Genomic DNA, 14,736 nt, shown 5'->3' on the forward strand with positions numbered 1-14,736 from the left:
ATCTACTCCTGTTTTTTGCGACCCGATCCCACCCGAAATGCTAGTGAAACATGTTAAACTCCCTGGTGTCAAAATTTCTAATGATATTAAGTGGGACAAACATGTTTCCAACATTATCAGGCCGTTATTGGAATATGCATGTCCTAACAAGATCCTAAATGGGACATTATAAAAAATATAAGGAAAAACTATGACATTGAAAAGGCTGGCTAATAGCAGGCAGTGTAACAACAATTTTGCTGCAACGATGCTGAAGAAGTGGGTGTGCGTTACGTGCGAAGGTTTAGGAGTAGAAACGGGCTTGGCGTATCGAGTAACCATGGGGAGACCTAGATAAGTGAGGTGTCGATGGTATAACAAGTCTGTTCAAAATCAGATCGGAAACAGAAACTTGAAGATTTTGTGAAGGAAAGCAGGAACCATAATAGGATGAAATGATGAACATAAGGGTTTCTATTTTCCTTCCTTGGGATTCCGTTTAAGGTGTACTATGCAAAGGAGTAGAGGGTAACATCATCTCTAGAACGGAAACTCAGAGCGCTGTACGAAAATCATCTCCATACTGTCCTACAAAATTTCCAAAGGTAAAGTACTAATGTTGTCAACACCGATGGAAGATTTAGGCTTTAAATGTTTGATGATATCTTTGATCAATGTTTTGCAAACAACTATCTTTCTCTCGGGAATGATAGCAAAGAATTCGTCGACCTCAGTTTCATAAAAGAGTTTAAGATCCTCATAGAGAGTAGTAAACTCAGAGTCATAGCAGACATACTATTCCCCATCAGGAATTTCAGCCGAAGGGAACGACGGGGGAGAGCTACCTTTCTGAAAAATAAATCTAAAAAGAAATTTTTTTAATTTTTAGTATGTACCAAATTGGCGCTTAACAAGTTTCCACAGGAATGAGTGAGAGCCTTCGAAAAAAAATATCTTTATGTAGAGATGGACACGGTTCACAGCACCAGTCGATTGATGGTTGCTTTCCTTCCAAAGATTAAACCAAAAAAATTTTAAATTATTAAATTATTTAAAAGATTAAACTAAGAGCGCATAAATTTATTTTGGTTCAAAATTGCTTTAAAGTTTTGAGACTTTAAGCTCGTGTTGAATTAGAATCTATTCACGTTGAAGTAGCAATGCAAATCAAAACCCAGGTTAACAAAATAAGGTATCTGCAATGTCTCAAGAACGGCTCGGCATTTGAGTTGAAGTCTTTTTCGGGTACTGAGTTGGATAAGGGGACCCCAGGCTTGACTTAAGGAAGGGGGGCAAAGGTAAATATAAACTATGCTTGTCAATACTTTCAAAATAGCATGTCTGCAGTGTCTCAGCAACTACTTGGAAGATGCAGTTGAAACGTCCAGGTAGTTTGGGAAGGGAGAGGGAGGGCATGCAACTGTAATTGTGCTGGGGGGTGGCTAAAATTGTTTTTTCCGATAAAGCTATACATATATATATTATGTTCGGTGAACAACTCTTTTGTAGAATCAAACCCTCAAAAAGAAGCATAAAAAAGAAGCAAAAAAAGCACTACAAAACCTACCTTCTTCCAGGAAAGGATACCGATGAATGCTAAATTTTCTAATGTTTCAGAATTTAAATAAATTTTTAATGTAATTAAGTCTTTATTAGCCTTAAAGGCTTATAAATGCACTTTATTTGACTACAAAATATGAGTAGGAAAAACTGATTTGACAAACTGATATAAATAGCAGTAAGAGTGACACAAATTCCAAAACTTTGCAAATTTGACTCCAAATGCAACATTATTTACCCCAACAAAGTGTATGGCTTCATCTTGCTGAGGAAAAGATTAAAGGTGATATTTTTTCGAGATTTTTCCCACAAAAAAGAGTGAAGAATCTTTTAGAAAGAAGGAGACTTGGAGACTCGCCATTCCAATTAGAAGAAAAAGCAAACGAAGATACATCTTTTTCCGCAACAAGGCTGTTCGAGAGAATCTTCCGCAGCAGTGCAGCAGACTAAGAAAATCCAGAGCAGGTGGTTGTACAGATTTGTGGAAAAAGTGTAATGGAGGCAGGTTTTGAGGCTCTTCAAAAATCATTTTTCTCTGAATAAAAGTTTAGTACCCTCTACGGTTAGTAGCCGTTAGTAGGTCGTGTGCACAGCCTTCCAGGGGTCCTTAATGCGACAAGGCTGTCATATTCTCTAATCAAAATCAAATTCAAAACAATTAAAAATATTAAAATCAAGCTACGTTTAAAAAAAAATAGTTTTTTGCAAAGGAAATTTAATAAACTAAATAATTCTAAAAATCGAAATTTCAATTCCAGATGTTGCATGTTTATAATTGTAGTCAAGTAACTTCTAGTAGGTTTGGATTATTGTGGGTAAAAGTTAATAGCGCAATTAAACACATAGAAACATTCAATATTCATTTTAATATTAAAAGTAAATATTGCCAAAACTATTTAAATTCACTATTTTTTTTAATATACATTTTTGTTTCTTAGGTATAACAAAGGAAATAATCATCCATATGCTGGAGAGGGTGGAACTGCTTCCCAGGTTTGGGCTACTCTCACAGGTTGAGGGTAATTAATTGAATGGGAGGCTTGAGCAACAGGCTTTGGGGTTTGGAAACGAGGTAATTCTTGTTGATGATGATGCAAACTGAAAAAAGATTTCTGGCCAATAGCTGTCTTGACTTTCTGGTTCCAGGCATTAAAAGCCTCGAAAATATTATGGTCTGGGGATTGTGCCAAGTAAGGAGGTTGTCTTTGATGGGATGGTCTAGAGATAGCTTCGTAACACGGCTTCGGTTTGGGTTCAATATAATTCATCATATGGTTCGTATAGTATTGAGGGTTTGAACCTGGAGCTTGTGGGTAGGTATAGTAGTTTGAATTTTCTGGATGTAACCATCCACCTCCCGACGGTCTCGAATACGAGCTACCGTAACCTCCTATCTGAGGAGCAACATTATTCAAGCTATTATAACGTTGTGAATTGATTCCTCCTGTAGTAAACATATCACCTTGCCCTGGATGTTGACTAGTCTTTCCTTTATGTAAAGCAGCCCAGGTGTTACCGCTAGAGCCGGAACCTCCAGTGACGTCTAATCCATTAGATTCACCTGTTTTAATCTTCAAAGCAGACAGACAAGAAACGGCTGCTAAGCAGAGATAAACCTGAAAAAAAAAATGAAACCGCATAGTAGATTGTACTAGCTGAAAGGACAGATGAAAATGACAAATATCTAGGGCATCATTTAAAACTGGTTATTAAACTTTGGATTTTCAGGAGAGCGGACAAGCTTTCCGGAACTGCTTCTGATACTTGTGTATTATTCAGACACACTCAATAAGTGAAGTTAGGTTCTTTCGTGAAACAAACTACGATGCAAGTACATTTCATGAGAAAATCCGGTTTCATAGCCACAAAGACAAAACTCAAAGACAAAAGGTTACGTTAGGTTAGAAGTCTAAGTTGTAATTTTACAATTTTCCTAATAAAGTATCATATTTTCATCATATTTTGTTTTATTTCATTATATTTATCAAAATTGTGGGCTATATATTTGCACATTAGGGGGAGGGGCTGTGTGCATTATATCAAATACCTAACTTAACACAACCTAACCACCTCTATATATAAAATAACTAATTAAAATGTACCTGCCTCGTAGTTTGTTTCACTAAAGAACCTAACTTCACTTATTGAGTGTGTTCTGAATAATACATAAGTACCCTACTTCTAGATATTACCATAACTTTGAACCTATATAATACATGCGTATCCTTATAATTCTTGAATCAATGCGGGTATCTCGAAGCGTAAGAGCAATTAGCCGTTCACCGGTTGATGTGGTCTTTGTTTCTTTTATTTTTGTTAGGTGTTATACTCGACAAATAGTAAACTTTTTACTAAGTTTATTATTCGAACTAAGAACTAAAATGCTGATACTTAATCCTAAAATAGAACAAATTCTATTTTATTAAATATTTTCGGTATATTTTTTATTTAATAAAAGGTTTAGTTATAGAATTGTGGATGTATGCCAAGGGATGTTATCATTCATCTGAACTGAAAATCTACGCAATTTTGGTGTTTGATAGGACTGAAACAAGTTTTTTAGCACTTGTAAAAAAGCTTCTTATTCTAATTAAACGGCCCTTGTGTTTCAGGAGTCGTTCTAAAAAATCAGGACAAACTGTCAAACTTTATCGTAAAGAGCAAGGCAGAAGGGGTGAAACCCCCCTCTCATACACAGAATAGTTTCTGTTCATTTTAAGTTTGAATGCTGCTCCTTACTCTCAGTTCAGTTTAAAAAAAAACTTTTTTAAAGTTTAATTTCTGATTGTTTTTCTAATAATGCTGGTAAATCTGGCTCTCCCTCCATGAAAAGCTCCCTTTGCTGAACGGAAAATCCCCCATGGAAACTTCATCCCTTGTATAATGCCCCGACCTCCGTAAAATTCCCTCGGGACAATTCTATCCTTGCTGAAATCCCCCCCCCCCGTAAAATTTCTTGCGGACAATTCCATCTGTAAAATTCTCCTTGGCATACTTTCTTTGAAAAAAGTCTTTCATTTCTGATCGTTCTCTCAATCACTCCGGACATCCCCCTTTTGTGGAAACTTTTCCTGGAACCCCTCCCCCCTTGGGAAGTTGCTTCTGAGAAAAACCACCCCATAAAGATTTTCCCCTGCAGAAAATTTTCCTCTGGAGAATTCATCCCGTAAAAAATCAACCCCCCCATTGAAAATCTCCCGGACAATTCCTAAGCCGCTGAAAGTTTCCCCTGGATAATTCCCAGGAAAATCTCCACATGCAAAATTCAGTCGGTAAAGAGATAATAAGATAAATTAAAAGAATTTCGTATATCCGATACTTTTGGTCATTTAAAAACGGTACCAGAATTAACTCCCGTTTGAATACGCTCTCTCCCGATATTCTAGGACTATTAGTTCGATGATATCACCCCTGGGGGATAAAAATGAACAGATAAATATGCATCCGTAATTTTTCAACTGGAAAAAAAATTAAAATACTTCATTTTTGGAGATGGGAGTTTGAAACTACTACAGTAGGGTTCTCTGATACGCTGAATCTGATGGTAAATTTTCATTAAGATCCTATGACTTCTTATGTGTTTTACTTCCCTTTTTCAAAATTCAGGTATTTTTGTCTGGATCGTAGCATTCATTGGGTGACACTAAACTTAATGCGTCTTTTATATTTGGAATAAGCAGTAAAAAACCAATTCTTGTGATTTATCTATTGATATTAAATTTGTTTTTTAGAGTTTCGGTTACTATTGAGCCGAGTCACCCTTCTTACCGTTCATTACCACGAACCGTTTGGTAGGTTTATCATTGGTTAATTGCGCAAATGCTACAAATTTTAGAGAGCGTATATCCTGAGCAATATTAGAATGAACATCCTGAGAATGTCAGAATGACAAGTGCTAGAGTAGGAAGGAGGAGTAATTCCCTTTCCACGACTCTAAATGTTTGTTATAAATTTGACTCAGTCTCAGTATTGATTAGTTACTGCAATATTTCCAATTTCAAGATGTATTTAAGATATCTTTCTTCAATGCCTTTTTCAAGACGGTTCAAGAAATTTCAAGACGTTTTTCAACGATATTTTTCTTCTAGGCAGTTTTCAAGACGTTAGGAGATATTTCAAGATATTTTTAAGACTTTTTTCTACAAGGCATTTTTCTTCATGATTTCTTTAGCTCTTATGTAATAGGGGAATGTTTACTTGTGTTTAGGTAAGCATTCACACGTGACTTATTTCTTCAGGCTCCCTGTGGGGGATCCCCGTTTGTAACTGGAGGGCACATGCGTAGTTACTTTGTAACTACGGGGGGGAGGGGCACACGTGGGATGTGAAAAAAATTGTTTGTTTTTTCTTAAGGTTCTGACCGGTTTTTTTAATCATGCCAGGAAATCCCTCCTCCTTGTAAAATTTCCCCTGGAAAATTTTCCCAAAATATTTTCCCTCCATGTGAAAACACCCCCCCCCCCTCGCAAAAATCCCCCCCGAAAAAAGGAATTCCTATAACAAACAACAGTACATTCTGCAGAAATTCCCAACAGTATAGTTATTGGACCTTTCAACTATGGTGAATTAAATGGCTATTTTAAATTTCTTATAGGGTATTTTTTTTGTGGGGGGGAACGAAGGAGAGGGGCTAGTTGCCCTCAAATCTTTTTGTTACTTAAAAAAGACACTCAAATTCTTGATTTCCGTTCGAATGAGTCCTCTCCCGATCTTCCAGAAAAATTTGCTCGACACGATCACCCCTGGGAAAAAAAAAACAATAAACACGTATTCATGGTCTTTCTTCTGGCAGAAATAACAAAATTTCCCATTTTTGTACATAAGAGCTTGATACCTCTGCAGTAGGGTTCTATGATGCGTTGAATCTGATGGTGGGATTTCACTAAGATATCTTGACATTTTAGGGGTGTTTCCCCCAGATTCTGATGGGGAACATTTAACTTAATTAATTGTATATATTTGGAATGAGCATAAAAAGCCAATTCTTTTGGTATATCTCTTGTTACCAAAATTTTGTTTTTCGGAACTTTGGTTACTCCATCAAAACTAATGGCTATGGAGCGTCACATAGTTTATTCGTAGAGTATCACATATAATTCTTGTATAGGAAGGAAGGGAGATATTATTGACAACTTGAACATTTCTCTTAATTTACAGAACTGTATTTTGGAAAATATTACTTTATCTCAAAAAGAGAAAAACTAAATACGCTTTTTTCGTCAAATATAGTTCGGCAAAACTTAAAGTTTTATATTAAGAGTGAGGTTTAAGAGGATGGTAGCCTTTCTTCTGTTTATGATACCGTCAAAATGGTATTAAAAACGATCAGAAATGAAGAAGAAAAAGTCTCTAAAAAAACAGTGGCATTCAAACCGAAAATGAATGTAAATTATTCTATATCTATGGGGAGTTGCCGCCTCCTCATCACCCTGCTCTTTAACCAAAAGATTGAATCTTTGCACCCAATATCTTAAGAACTACTTCTCAAATACAAAATCAATTGGAATGGATGTAAAAAGCATTTTTGCGATTATAACTATTATTATCATTTATGTTTTCATTCTCACTATACAATAGTATAACATGGGGATTAACACATAGAAAAAGCTTATAAATACAAATAGAAAACATACATATAAAACATCAAAATGGACTTTTATCTTATTATTTTATAAGCTGTTTGTTGTGCATTTGGCTTGAGTAATAAAATTTTCAGTTCAAATCTCACACAAGCAACCAGTTGGTAAAACACTTGCCATTACTTAAATCTACTTGCCGTCATAAATGCTTTCAGTAAAGCATTATTAAACTTAGCGTAAAAAGTGATTATTAAGTAGGGAGAAGCCCCTCATATACCGAATGATTTCTGTTCATTTTCAGTTTTAATCCTTACTATCAGTTTATTTTTTTATGTTCAACGATAGAAGAAGAGCGATTTGCTTTATTTCACTTTCTTCTATTTAAGGTCAATTTTCTTTTATTGATAAATGGGTTCCACTAGTTGGGATCATTTTGGCTCAATCAATATTTTACCTGTATAACAGAAGAATTGTCTTAAAATTTCCTCTGGAATGTGGTTGTTGGGATTAGGCTTTTGGAATACCCCTTTATCCTTCTGTCCGTAAGTGTGACTCTGAAGAGTACCCATCAAAAAAGTTAGAACAATATATGCAAGATCAACCCAAGAAGAGGAAAATACAAGCAATTATTTTCCACGAGAGAAATTATGAATTACAACGATAAAAGGCTACCTGGTTTATCATAGTTTTGTTGGTTTATTCCTCGGCTCAGCGAACTGAAGTGAAGTCATATTGGCCACTACAGCTCTCTATATAATGGATTCTATTCAAGGTAGTATTTTATAGCCCGTAATTAAACACTATATAATTGGAAACCAGTAAAATATTGAACAAAGCAAATAATGCAGAATAAGTAAAAGTCACTCTTTTGCGTGACTAGGAATATTTTTCATCATTTTTCTTTACTTAGTATATTAGTTTTTTAATATGGTTTATAGGCTATTAGGAAACGTGTAAAAAGGACATTTTATTAATTGCATTTTCGGTGACGAGTCTTACGACGCATTAGGATAGAAGACTACGTTAGTACGACAGAAGAGCTGTCTTCCTTTTTTTGAAAATTAGTATTTTTTTTTATGAATAACCATAATAAGAATCTCCGACAATTTTCTTCAACAATGATCAAATTTTTTTTTGTAGAAATTTGCCTATTTTGGTTAGGATGGTGGAAAAACGGCTCAGAGGCAAAACTGTGGAAAATTAAAGTCTCAGGGAAGGGGAAGAGGATTTTTGGCAGAGACAGATATCATATATAGCGTTTAACTGTTTTTCGACTACTTATCTCTCAGAAGTTTTACGTACTGGCAATTTGGCCCTACTTGACAAAACCTGTTTTTTTTTTTACTGCTGAAAAGGGGAGTTTCTTGTGACTCGACCTCTTTATGACTTTAAAGGGCTCTAGAACTGTTATTTGTCGTTAAAATGGGCCCTTATATGATAGATAATCTATAAGTTCTAGCCAAATATGATAACCCATGACAGAAAAAGGGAGACAGCGATTCTGCTATCTATATTAAAAGGCGATATTCCTAGGTTTTCAGGATTGGTAACTGTAAGTATCCGCTGTAAATTTTCTTTCAATAAAAAATCGATTGGTTATCTGAAAATTTGAAATAAATAGTATTTTCCCGCTGTGTGGGCAAAAATTGATGATCTGTGGCATAAAATGGCACTTTGTTGCGGTGCAATCTTTTTCTTTAGTAAAGAAGATTACTGCCTTATTTCGATTCTGTCCAAACAAGCCCCTTCCATATATTATATGAGCCTTGGCTTGATGCGATCGCAGCTGGTAAAAAAAAGAGATACAAAAAAGAATAAAAAATGAGACATCACTGCTACCCAAGGAAAAAAAAGAAGAAATTTTCGGTTGCGGTTTTCATCTGTTAATGTAATGGTGATGTAAGATCTTTTGTGTTAATGTAAGGTTTTAATGTAATGCGGTTTAAACAATTGCGGTTTTAATGTATAATTTTCGTTTTCATAACTGAAAATTATTTTCTTGTTGAATCCATATAATAGTCACTATTTCCAAGTAAGCATTAATTGGGAATTGCTTATCGCCGCACACTGATTATTTTTCGAAAACGCGCTACATAAATTTTGGTTAACATGGCCGTCGTTCTCGCAAATCTTATATCCTAAAACAAAATTGCTATGTAGGTGGAAACAGCACCTGTTTTGGTGTGCAAGTGTCAACTGAGTAGAGTTTGCATTTCAGGTACGAACCAGACACAGGCGATGTTTTAGGGTGATTAAATAAAAAAAAAAGTTTTTTTTTTACTGAAAGTAAGGAGCAACATTAAAACTTAAAACGAACAGAAATTACTTCGTATATGAAAGGGGCTGCTTCCTCATCAACGTCCCGCTCTTTACGCTAAAGTATAACTCTTTCTCTCAACTCTACTTTTTAAAACAGTAAAAACTTAATGTTAAGATTCAATGACTTTTAAGGGGTGTTTCCCCCTATTTTCTAAAATGAGATAAATTTTTCTCAGGCTCGTAACTTTTAATAAGTAAGACTAAACATGATGAAACTTATATCTTTAAAATCAGCATTAAAATTCGATTCTTTTGATGCAGCTATTGGCATCAAAATTCCATTTTTTAGAGTTTTGGTTACTATTGAGCCGGGTCGCTCCTTACTGCAGTTCGTTACCACGAACTGTTTGATACTATTATATAGCTTTGTTATAAACTGATAAGGTCCTAGAGCATCTAGTAGAAAATTATATGGTTTTAGTATTTCGTTGTCGGAAGTGACAGTTCATGTAGAGTTCGACAGGATTTCATAGCATCTGAATGGCATGGTCGTTTCTCAAAGGCGCCTTTCTCCTAGAACCTATGAAATAATATTTGAAGGCCTTAAACCGATTGAAGGCTATTCAATGAAATTCAACCAACCTTCAGACTTCAAATTTAGTTTTAATATTTAAAGGTATTTGTCTATTAAACGAAACACAGTCAAGAATTACGCGGTGTAAGATCAGACAGAAAGCGGTTTTTTCTCTGGGATTGGTTATGATTTGCTTATTTTGAGTGAGAAAAACTACAATATATGTATATTTTCATTAAATATTTATTATATAAAAGTGGTTAGGGGTTATGTTAGGTATCTAATACAATGCGTTCTTTACAGCCTGGTTACCATAACTCTTTGTCGTAGTTTCCATAGTTTCGTTTCTACAGTGTTGTGGTATATTTCATTAGGATTAACTTAAGTTTACTTCTAAGTTGTGTTTTGTTTAACAGAAAAGTACCTACGTAGAAGTGCAGTAGAAGAACACTTCTTAGGAGTGTTTCGTTTAACAGACAAGTACCTATTTAAATTTGTCCTTCTTTTTAGTATATGGGACGATGGTACCAGCAAGAGAGACTATTTTCACTGATAGAAACTGTTGGAGATTGCTGGGTACATGAATATTTCCTAGATCCAGAAGAGGGAGGAAAATTCAATTTGGAAATGCGATTTAACATGTAACGTATGAAATCTATTTTTGTCAACTTGAACTGATTAAAAATACAAAGCTTTCGTGGTTAAAATAATGAGCGAGATTCAAACTTAAAACTTTGAGAAATTAGCCAAGGTAAGAAGTAAGCTAAACCATCCAAAGATTTTTTTTAGTTGTAACAGATTGAACACTTTAATGGAAGCATAGAACTTTAGAAGTGTCTGATCATTGTAAAGAAAAAAAAAGAATTGGGAGGAATATGGTGAAAAAATGTATTAGAATTTTATAACAGAATGTATGGGAAAAAATGTTACATATTATGATGTTCAAACCAACGTAATGAAGCATCGTAATGGGGTAAACAAAGGTGGCCTATACTTCTGTTGCCTCAATGCTGATTTTTTTTTTGGTGCATTCTGTATACCCAGTGAGAAACAAATTGTAAAAGTCTTTTACTGCTTATTGTTCATTATTTTAAAGCATCTATAGGGGTGATTACAACATTTTACCAAGATGACTAGATGTAATAAAACCTTTTCCATACCAAAACATTATAATTTCTATTCTTTTTTCTTTTTTTAAATGTCCAGGAGGACCTAAATTGAAAACAAACAAAATTATGGAAAAATAAATTCAAAAAGTTTATTCTGTCATAATTGAAACGAAATCTTTAGAAAATGAGAATTTTTTTTTAACTTTTTAAAGTTTTCGTTTCAATTTTAAATGGACATGCTGTGTGGTCTTAAAAATAATTTATTTAGTCATTTCTCGTTTCAAATATGAAATGATTTGATAGGAGTGGACAACCATACGAAATACCAAGCTTACGACTATGAAGAAGAATCTCTCTTTTCTATGGTAATAAAAGATTTGATGTTTGAAAGTAAAGAGCAACATTAAAACTTAAGACGAACACAAAATATTCTGTAAATGGGGAAGGCTGCCTCCTCCTCAAGCTATCCTCCTGCTATTTATGCTAAATTTTGACATTTTTTTTTTCAAGTTACTTAAGAACGAAGGCTCACAAACAAGAGCCGTTGAATTGCAACGAGAAGTATTTTTATTGTGCTGTAAAACTTTTGCGTAAAGAGCCGAGGAACGAGGAGGGGACAGCCTCCCTATTATAAGAAATAACTTCTGTAATTTTTGCTTTTAATGTAACTCTTAACTTTCATTTGAGAGAACTTGTGTGTTTATTAATGAATGAATGAATGTATTTTATAACCCATCAATAACACTAAGGTATGGCGATGGAGTATCAAAAAGAAGAAAATTAATCCCGCGATATAGTTTTGTTACAAATAGGAAGGAGCAGTTCACCTCCTCTACGGAATAAATATTGCATATTTTGGCGTTTAGTGTTACAGTTTAATTTCATAGTAAAAGTGTAGATCAGAAGTATTCCCTTAAATCAAGAGGGATTAAAACCAATTTCATATTATTTATGTGTTTTTAAAGTTTTTTGCCCCCCCCCCCAAATAAAAACCCAAACTAAAGCCCTGAATATGGCCCTGGATATTATACATCAATTTCTTCCTCTATCCTCCCCTTGTTTCTTCTTAGAAGAATTTCTGTATTTATCTGAAGGCTCAATAAGAGTTGGGATGTTTGGGATGTTTTGGCTCTAACTAGCCAAAATATTTGTAAGGTCAATAAAAATTTAACTGTCTTAGGTAAATTCCCTGTTATTTTAACATTTGCATTTCAATCTCTAAAATGAGGTTTCATGATTGTTTTGTAGTTAGGGAGTGAGGGAGATGCCTCAAAGGGTGCATTTTAACACGAAAACATTCCAAATCTCATTTTGCCTAAAGATAAATACTGAATTATTTCTAAAGAATGAAGGTGGAGATGGACATGGATATATAATCCCTGGGCGGTATCCAGAACTTTTGTTTGGGGGTTATTTTGGGGTGGGGACACAAAGCTTAAAAACGCATCAAAAATGTGAAACTTATATATAATACTTTCTTGATTTCTTGTCTATGCTGTTATTATGAAATTAAAGAGTAACGCTAAACCTAAAAATGAGCAATCTTGCGTATTGGAGGGTGACTACCCCTTCCGCATCCCCACCTCCCCCTTATGATTCTAGAAATTCCGGAGGATGCTCGTTCGATCAGATATTGAGAGTTCTAGCTCTTTTCTTCATAGTCAAAAGTGATTGGAGACTAACCAGCCGCGGGGGAGGGGGGTATTTCCCAGTGGGGAGTGATGACGGTGGTAAACACCTATAGCCGTAGACAGTGACCGGACGAGGGAAACCCCCACTAACAGACATAATAAATGAGAAGTATATCTGGATTTAATGGTTTGTGACGTCCAATTTTCTTTGTTTTTGTGATAACAAAACATATTTTTTATATGCATCACCTTGACAGGAATTTATATCATGACTTTAAAAAACAAACATTTTCAACAAGGCTGAACATGTGAGGATTCTAACTTGTGTTTTACCCAGTGACATTGCCTCATATCTGTAAAATACTGTAAAACTGCGTACGGTGGTTCAGCTACACGAAGGTTTAGTTATACTAGGGTTCAGTTGCACGGGGAATCAGTTGTACGGGGGCTCAGTTACAAGGGGTTCAGTTACATGGAGATTCAGTTAAATGGGGTTGAGTTGCACGAAGGTTTAGTTACACGAGGTTTCAGTTATACGGAGTTCAGTTGCACGGTGGCTCAGGTACAAGGGTTTATTTGCTTGGGGTTCAGTTAGACAATGGTTCGGTTACACGCACACCAATGATGCTTTGCCCTCTTTGTTCCACCTCTGTAGCAGTAGGCGTATTAGTATGTTCTTTTCTACTATTAATTAAAAAAAAACTTTTCCCTCAAAACAAGTATTTCAAAGAAAAGTAAAGAGCTCCATTAAACCAAAATTGAGCAGGAACTAAAGTCAAATAATTTGCCAAGCGTATGAATAGTACAAATCATGATAAACAGGCGGATTGTCAGATTGAACAGACGGTTTCATTTGCTCTTTTCTTACGCGGTTGCCCATGTGATTTGTGATATGTTAACAACCAAAGCCAGTTATATGGAACCATTTGGCTTGACCTAACTAAAGAATGTATTAGTAAATAATCAAATTTTGACATTAATAGCTAAAAAAAAGGACGCTGGAAACATAGGAATATTCCTTTTTTTGCATTCTTTGTTTTTGTCAACTTGCCGAAGGAATGGCTTCCCATTTTTCTAATATAGGTTGTAAAATAAAGAATTCGATTGAAGTTTATCCTGAGGATGAAACTTTTAAACAATTTCTGGGCCCTTTATGTAATATGAGCATTTGGCTTACAAAAATGACTGATCAATAAGTGATTGACATACTGTCTTCAAAGGAAAGCAGTGCTACAGGACCTGGTTATATATCTTTGAGGATAGTGAAATCGATTTTGCCATTTTTTGTGCAAAAATTTTGTTGATCAGGATAATGGTTGTTTTAAAGAAGGTTCGTTCCCAAGTACCTTTAAAAGAGCGAAAATTGTACCATTATTTAAACAGGGTGACCAAAAAGATCTTAATAACTATAGACCGATTTATCTACTGTCAACCTTTTCAAGACTAATGAAGAAATTAATATTTGTGAGAGTGGATAGTTTTTTTTTTAGTAAGAATGGATTTTTTTTTTAATCAGTTTGGTTTTCGTAGAGGTTATTTTACTGAGGATGCTATCCACTTTCTTACTGCAATAGTAAATAATGGTCTTGATAATAAACTTAAAGTTAGTTCAGTGTTTCTAGACATATTAAAGGCGTTTGATACTTGTGACCATTTGATCTTATTGAAGAAACTAGAAAATGGAGTTATTCATGGGAATGCACTGCGACTGTTTGCCTCTTATCTTAATGATCGAGTCCTTTTTTGGGAAATCGGAGACACATTAATATATTATAAGATCAGATGTGGAGTCCCACAGGGGTCCACCTTGGAACCACTATTGTTTGCAATACATGTAAATGATCTACATTTAGCACTTGGTGGGCTGTATATTTATGTTGGAAGAGCCCAAAGACAACGGAACCCTAATCAAGCTTTATTGCTGTTTGCGGATGATACATGTCTTACGGTGGCAGCAAGAACAGAAAGTGAATTATTAACTATGACAAGAGGTAGTATGTCAAGGATAGAAAAGTGGACGAGGGTTAATCACCTAAAGATAAATT

General features: G+C 34.9%; 2 protein-coding genes across 2 annotated transcripts in view; one reads left to right on the forward strand and one right to left on the reverse strand.

Moving 5' to 3' along the window:
• Positions 1–14,736, forward strand: part of LOC136031992 (apolipoprotein D-like) — a 56,571-nt gene that overhangs the window by 3,030 nt on the left and 38,805 nt on the right. Inside the window, exon 2 of the mRNA XM_065712055.1 lies at positions 10,462–10,592. Within this exon, the coding sequence (XP_065568127.1) occupies positions 10,462–10,592 (131 nt within the window). The remainder of the gene's footprint in view (positions 1–10,461; positions 10,593–14,736) is intronic.
• Positions 2,387–7,890, reverse strand: LOC136031993 (uncharacterized). The gene is made up of 2 exons (XM_065712056.1): positions 7,791–7,890; positions 2,387–3,155 (listed from the first exon to the last, which is right to left on the reverse strand). The coding sequence occupies exons 1-2, from the start codon at positions 7,800–7,802 to the stop codon at positions 2,496–2,498; spliced, it is 672 nt and encodes a 223-aa protein (XP_065568128.1). The 5' UTR covers positions 7,803–7,890; the 3' UTR covers positions 2,387–2,495.

The sequence above is a fragment of the Artemia franciscana genome, chromosome 10, assembly GCF_032884065.1.
Source record: "Artemia franciscana chromosome 10, ASM3288406v1, whole genome shotgun sequence".
Taxonomy (NCBI): domain Eukaryota; kingdom Metazoa; phylum Arthropoda; class Branchiopoda; order Anostraca; family Artemiidae; genus Artemia; species Artemia franciscana.